Consider the following 7,131-nt stretch of genomic DNA (forward strand, 5'->3'; position numbering starts at 1 on the left):
CTAGTTCCAGCTAGTTGTGGCTAGCTGCGGCTAGCTGTGGCTAGCTGTGGCTAGCTGTGGCTAGCTGTGGCTAGCTGTGGCTAGCCGCGGCTAGCTGTGGCTAGCTGCAGCTAGCTGCTGCTGCTGATTTTGGCCTTCAAGCTTGAATATGATGTATACAGTCCCGAGATGCTATGCGCAACGAGCCAGTAGCTAGCCACAGCTAGCCACAGCTAGCCACAGCTAGCCACAGCTAGCCACAGCTAGCCACAGCTAGCCACAGCTAGCCACAGCTAGCCACAGCTAGCCATAGCTGGCTGCAGCTAGCTGCAACTGGGCGGAACTAGCCATAGAAAACCACAATGGCTAGTTGAATTTAGACGCGGCTAGATAGCCACAGCTAGCCATGGCTAGTCATAGCTAGCCATGACTAGCCACGGCTAGATACAGCTAGCTATGCTTAGGCCCAGCTAGCCAGGGCTTGCTATAGCTAGCTGTACTTAGGCCCAGCTAGCCACAGCTAGCTACAGCTAGCTTTACTTAGGCCCAACTAGCCACAGCTAGCTATTAGCTAGCCGCGGCTAGATGCCACAGTTGTTTGGAACTGCAGGTAGCTCCTGTTTTGCCGAAGCTAGCGGGGCAGCCCCAAACCCTAAACCCTAAACCCTAAACCCTGCGGTTTTGGTGGAATGAGAAGCAGCAGTTCATACCTGATGCTGAAGCTTTGGAAGCAGCAGCAGAAGATGAAAGATGGATTCCATTAACTGGGGTGTTGTTTTTAGGGTTTTGTACTTGCACGCCCAAGACCAGCTCCTAGGGTTTAGGGTTTAGGGTTTAGAGTTTAGGGTCTAGCGCCAACACGACCCATACTGACACCTCTTGTCTGGCTTCAAATTTCCCAGTAGAATCAAAGGGTCTGCGGCTTATGGCTTAACGTTTACGATTTAGGGTTTAGGGTTTAGGGTTTAGGGTTTAGGGTTTAGGGTTTAGGGTTCAAAGTTGGTGTTGGAATCGATGCAAAGAAAGGGCTTCTGCAAAAAGCGATAAAAGAACAAATTAATTTACATTATATTAGATTTAAAATGCCCTTTTATATCTATCTCGTATTTATTCAAATGGTGCTGCCATCGCTAATGAAATAAAGAGCGACTAGGGTTTAGGGTTTGCAGCCTAGGGTTTAGGGTTTAGGGCTTAGGACGGGGGGGGGCCCCTCTATGGCTTGCCAGAGGGGCCTAGAGAGCTATTGCTGCGTGTATTTAATTGGAGTTTATTTTTTTAATTATTTTAATTCAAAATAATCAAAAAACAGTTCCAAAAACATAAAAATAGACCATTTCCACCTACCCCCTGGGGCCTTCATGGGGGCCCCCCTTTCTGGAGCTAAACCATTTCGTGGCCTTTTCACTTGCCGATTTGCACTTCTCTTTTTGCATTTCATTTTTATTTCCTCAGCTTTAAAACCCCCAAAAGCAGAACACCATTTGGGGGCCCCCTTAATCAGGGGCCCCCTGGGGGCCCCCAGGGGGGCCCCCCAGGGGGCTCCCAGCACGGGGGCCCCCTGGGGGCCCCCCGTACCCTCTCCAGGGTTCATTATGCGCGCTTCTGGGGGCCACCTGCTGGCGAGGGGCCCCCTAGGGCCCCCCGGGGGGCCCCGCCCCTTGTTTGCGAAGGGCCCCCCTCCCTCTAAACGACGCAGAGAGCGGCAGAGCAGCAGCAGCAGCAGCAGCAGCAGCAGCACGAAGAACAGAGAATGTCTGAGTCTGGCGGGCCGGGTGGTGTCTTGTTTGCCTGGGGGCTGGTTTAAAGTGCAGCTGGAAGCAGCAGCAGCAGAGCGAGCAGCAGCAGCAGCAGCAGCAGGTCTGTGCCCCGCGTTTGGGGGCCCCCTGGGGGCCCCCGAGGGTTTGAAAAACAAAACCCTGATTTGTTGTCTCAGCGGAAAGCTGCGGATAGGCCGGGTGTACGTACACCTCCACGACTTTGTTGTTGTTGAAACAAATCCCATTTCTCCAGAACAGGGAAGAATTGTTTTCCGAATTAAAGAAAGTGCTGCAGAACCTGCTGCTGCTGCTGCTGCTGCTGCTGCTGCTGCAGACGCTGATGATGGCGGTGATGCTGATGCTGATGATGACGATGACGAATGAGCCGCAGCAGCAGCAGCAACAGCAGCAACAGCAGCAGCAGCAGCAGCAGAAGCAAGCAGGAACGAATAAATTGTGCACAAAGGTGGAGGAGCAGCAGCAGCACCGCCTAATTATTCTGCAGCAGCAGCAGCAGCAGCAGCAGACACTACTGCCTAGCTGCTGAGCCCTAAACCCTAAACCCTCGAACTTTCATCTGGGACGCCAACTTTGTGGAATTTGGTCTTAAACCTTTTTTTCGAGCGCTAGACCGTAAACCCTAAATTAGGGTTTGCAGCTTCAAACCCTACATCTGAGCTGGTCAGCTAGACGCTTTAGAACTAACGCAGCGCTAAACCCTGAACCCTACACGAGACAACATAAACCCTAAACCCTAGAGGGGACGTTAAAAAGCCCCAAACCCTTTTAAAAATGCTTTATTTGAATTTCAGCTTGAAATGTTTCAAAAATTGCAATTCCGTTTTTTTAACTTCACGAAAAGTCGCAAAGAGGGTTTGAGACGCAAAGCCAAAGCCAAACCCTAGCAGCCCCACGCTAACGAGGGTTTGAGAATTGAAGCTAAACCCTAAAAGAGGGTTTGAAAGGCAGGAAAAAGTTTAGAAAAAATCAACTTGGTCAGGGGGCAGCAAACGGCTCCCTTATCATCCAGTCAAACAGTTCGAGCAAAACATTTTCCTTTTTGAGGGTTTGAGGGCTCTAAACCCTAAATCGAGGGTTTGAGGGCCCTAAACCCTGAATCGAAGGTTTGAGGGCACTGAAACCTAAATCGAGGAGCTTAGGGTTTAAAGAAGGGGCATTGAACACTTTCAAAACCCTAATGTCGGTTTATGTTGCCCGTGGCCTTGGGACTTAAACTTTACGCATTAAAATCCTCGGCTGCATTACAAACCCTAAATCAGGGTTTCTAGACTATGCCAGACAGGCTCACTCGGCTGCAGCACAAACCCTGAATCAGGGTTTTGCAACGATTGTACAAGCGCACTCAGCTGCAGCACAAACCCTAAATCAGGGTTTTTAGACTATGCCATAGAATTCCCCTTCGATGTTACACAAACCCTGAATCAGGGTTTGAAATCTATCATACAAACCCAGTCAGCTGCAGCGCAAACCCTAAATCAGGGTTTCTAGAACATATCAAAAAGGCCCTCAACAGCGAAGTCTGGCAGAGGAGCAGCAGCAAACCCTAGGCAGTGCTGCACTTATTTGAAATCCTCTCAAACCTGAACCCTAAACCCTAAACCCTAAACCCTAGTCCCTAAACCCTAGGCCCTAAACTCCTTTGCTGCTGAGTGCTCAAGCCCGAGCACTTTGAGGCGGAACCCACTAACTGCTGCGGATTCAAATTAGAGTTTAGGGTTTAGGGTTTAGGGTTTAGCGAACAACCCAAGCCCGGGCAACCGCCGTCCTGAACAAACTCCAATTTCTGCTTGAAATAAGATTTAATTAATTAAATTAACTAGACTAAAACCCTAAACCCCAAACCCTAAACCCTAAATGGTAGTTACGTGAATAGTAGTAATAAATAAAATCAGCTCTACTGCTGAAGTGCAAAGAAAGAATGAATTCGTGGGCCCTGAGCTGCTAAGACCCTAAACCCTAAACCCTAAACCCTGAAATTCCAAAGCGCAGATAAGAGGTTTAGAGGTCCACTTATGAAAGCACGCATTAGATCTAGGGTTTGGGGTTTTGGCAGCTTGGAAAACAGCGTCTGATATCTTTATGACCTCGATGCTAAACCCTAAACCCTAAACCCTAAACCCTTTTGTAAGCGCCTCAAAGACACTACCTAAATTGCCCTGAAAGGATAGTAAAAAACCCTAAACCCTCACCACCCCCCAAACCCTAAACCCTCGTTATGAACGTCACCCCGCTTTTGCGCTTTATGCGCTGTGAACAACAAACCCTCAAACGTAAGCATATCTCGAAACCCTAAACCCTAAACTCTAAACCCTAAACGATCAGATAGTGAAGACCGAAACAGGACCTAAACCCTAAACCCTAAACCCTTAAAAAGCGGCAGCAACAGATTTGAAATGAACTGGCCCTAAACTCTAAATCCTAAACCCTACACAGTAGCAAGTAAAGGCAAACCCTTGACGCTCGAGTGGCGAGACCAAACCCTAAACCCTAGGCCGAGGGTTTGCAAACCCTCAAATCCCTGCCTGCTAAGAACAAACCCTAAACCCTAAAAGCAGGTCAAGTGGTGCACGCTGCAAAAAAACAGCTGCGCTCATCCCTCCTTCGAGTCACCAGCAGCAGCAGCAGCAGCTGCTACTGCTGCAGCACAGAGCAGCAGCAACAGCAGCAGCAGTCCCTCAGCTACCTGGTGGTTTGCTGCTGCTAGATGGTGCGCTAGCAGCACTTGTTGTTGCAGACAAGGCAGCAGCAGCACCAGCAGCAGCTCCCGTTGCTGCTGCTCCCGCAGTTGCTGTTGTTTGTGGTTTCGCCGGTGCTGCTGTCGCTGCTGCGGGTGCTGCTAACGCTGCTGCTGCTGCTGCTGCTGCTGGAGGAGGAGCAGCGCTTGTTGGCGTGGGGGTTCGAGTTGCTGCAGCTGCCAGAGTCGCTGCTGCAGCGCCTGCAGCCGGAGACGCACCAGGGTTCAGCTGCTGCTGCTGCTGCTGCTGCTGGTCGAGCTGGCTGGGTTTCTTGCCCCCACTGTCGCCAGTGGGTCCCCTCTGCACTGCAGCAAAAGCTTCATCTGTTGCTGCTGCATGCAGAGCAGCAGCAGCAGCCGCAGCCTGGGCCACAGCTGCGGCGGAGTGTGCTGCTGCTGCTGCTGCTTTTGCTGTCTCCTTCGCAGTCGCTGCTGTCTCTGCAGCAACGCCTGCAGCAGGAGCAGCAGGCGTTGGGGTGTGCCGCTCAGCAGTAGCATCGTGCTGCTCTGCTGCTGCTGCTGCTGCTGCTGCTGCATGGGGCTGGACTGCCTGGGATTGCTTAGAGCGGCTGCTGCTTTCGTCTGCTACAGCTGCTGCTTGCGCGGCAGCAGCCGACGCGCGCGCGGCATCTGCAGCAGCAGCTGCTGCTGCAGTGGCCGCTGTTGCTGCTGCTGCTGCTGGAGGCAGCGTGCTGCTGGCGCCGGCTGCAGCAATGGCGCCTTGCGTTGCTGCTGCTGCTGCTGTTGTTGCAACGGCAGCAGCAACTGCTTGTGTGTTTCCTGTTGAGTCTTTATCTCGCGTTTCTGCTGCCGCCTTCACGGCAGCTGGAGCCGCAGCAGCAGCGACAGCAGCAGCTGCTGCTGTCGCCGGAGCAGCAGCAGCGGCCGCCGCTGCAGCAGCTGGAGCAGCAGCAGTCTTGGCTTGCTGCTGCTGCGCGCGCTGCTGCGCAAGTCTGTTGTGGGCGTTGGGGATGGTAAATGTGGAGGCCCCATCTGCTGCAGCAAGTGCATGCGGGTCTATTTGCTGCACTGAAGGGTCTGCAAACAGCAGCAGCAGCAGCAGCAGCAGCAGAATGGAGCAGCAGACCCGTCAGGCGCTCCCACAGCAGGAGCAGCAGGCCCCCCGCCGCAGCAGCAGCAGCACCCGCCCCAGCGCCGTGAGCAGCCCGGCAACCGGCAGCAGCAGCCGACCAGCAGCAGCAGCAGCAGCAGCAGCAGCAGCAGCAGCAGCTGACTCAGGTGGTCGAAAGGGTCCGTTTTGTTGGCCTCGTTGATGACTGCTGTGGGGTTTCGAATCCAAATGTGCTGCAGCGCCTCCTCCACTGTTATTCGCTGCTGCCAGCAAGGAGTTAGCATGCGGCAAATGAGGTCTTTGGCGCTGCTGCTGACGGGCCGCCACAGCGGGCCCTCGAAGCTGAGCGGGTACGTCTGCGGCAAACCCTAAACCCTAAACCCTAAACCCTAAGCCCAGCGAGCCCGCGGGCACACCCGCGCCAGAGGCGGGGACTCAGCCGTGCTGGGCACCGCGGAAACACAGGGCTTTGAAGGACTCCGGGGACCCAAACTCAAACCCTAAACCCTAAACCCTAAACCCTAAACCCTAGCCAGCCCGCGGGGGACACGCTCAGGCGGACGCGCGGATTCAGCGGGGCTCGAGACAGCGGAAACAGTGGGGTTTTCGCTGACACGCGGGGACCCAAACTCAAACCCTAAACCCTAAACCCTAAGCCCTAAACCCTAGACTGCGGCAATGGTCAGTCAAGAGAGCGAGAAGGCGGGAGTGGCACGGGAGAGGCACTCAGCTAACCTAAACCCTAGACCCTAAACCCTAAACCCTAAATGGGGACTATTTGATTCCGTGTAGAAGGGCCTACGAGAGAGCCTGGCTGCGGCCCTTGACTAGGACTCAGGGTTTAGGGTTTAGGGTTTAGGGTTTACCTGGTGGAAGTGGGGGGACCCCAAGTGTTTGTTGATGGGAAAAGGCAGCCGCCCCCGCAGCAGCAAATAAGTAATGACACCAATGGACCACAAGTCTGCCTGCTGGTTATAACCCTCGAGAGAAAGCACTTCGGGGGCCACGTAGCTGCAGCAGCCGCAAACCACCATTTAGGGTTTAGGGTTTACCGTTCGCCGTTCGCACGCCACGCGCGCTCCGCACCAGCAGCAGCAGCAAGATTGTCGTCAGCAGCAAGACCATCAGCACCAGCAGCAGCAGCAAGATCCTCAGCACCAACTCCAGCAGCAGGATCCCCCACCCCACCCCCATCCCCCGCAGCAGCAGCAGCAGCAGCAGCAGCAGCAGCAAGATCCCCCTCCCCACCCCCATCCCCCGCAGCCGCAGCCGCAGCAGCAGCAGCAGCAGCAGCAGCAGCAGCTGACGCGAGGGTGCCGCAGGGCTGGTGGAGGACTTCGTTGGGCCCGCAGAGCGTGGAGAGTCCGAAGTCCGCCAACTTGATAATTGCATTTTCAGTTTTGTCGGAAAGTAAAATGTTTTCGGGTTTCAAGTCTCTGTGGATTATCCCGCACTTGTGCAGGTAGTACACCGTCGACAGCAGCTGCGACACGATCCTGCAGCAGCACGCACGCTCCCGCTGCTGCTGCTGCTGCTGCTGCTGCTGCTGTCGGCGGTGTACTAGCTGC

The 7,131-nt window shown here is 54.1% G+C and overlaps 2 protein-coding genes across 2 annotated transcripts in view; one reads left to right on the forward strand and one right to left on the reverse strand.

Moving 5' to 3' along the window:
* ETH_00016090 (uncharacterized protein) overlaps positions 1-2,283 on the forward strand; it is a gene marked incomplete at both ends in the record, with an annotated part of 7,393 nt that extends 5,110 nt beyond the window's left edge. The window contains 2 exons of the mRNA XM_013373955.1: positions 1,432-1,940; positions 2,071-2,283. Coding sequence (XP_013229409.1) covers positions 1,432-1,940; positions 2,071-2,283 — 722 coding nt within the window. The remainder of the gene's footprint in view (positions 1-1,431; positions 1,941-2,070) is intronic.
* Positions 2,284-4,432: 2,149 nt separating this feature from the next.
* The window catches only part of ETH_00016095 (myosin light chain kinase), a gene marked incomplete at both ends in the record, with an annotated part of 7,317 nt that continues 4,618 nt past the window's right edge, over positions 4,433-7,131 (reverse strand). The window contains 4 exons of the mRNA XM_013373956.1: positions 4,433-5,529; positions 5,727-5,919; positions 6,430-6,574; positions 6,871-7,059. Coding sequence (XP_013229410.1) covers positions 4,433-5,529; positions 5,727-5,919; positions 6,430-6,574; positions 6,871-7,059 — 1,624 coding nt within the window. The remainder of the gene's footprint in view (positions 5,530-5,726; positions 5,920-6,429; positions 6,575-6,870; positions 7,060-7,131) is intronic.

Source organism: Eimeria tenella, genomic scaffold (genome assembly GCF_000499545.2).
Source record: "Eimeria tenella Houghton genomic scaffold, Eth_scaff184, whole genome shotgun sequence".
In the NCBI taxonomy this organism is placed as follows: Eukaryota; Apicomplexa; class Conoidasida; order Eucoccidiorida; family Eimeriidae; genus Eimeria; species Eimeria tenella.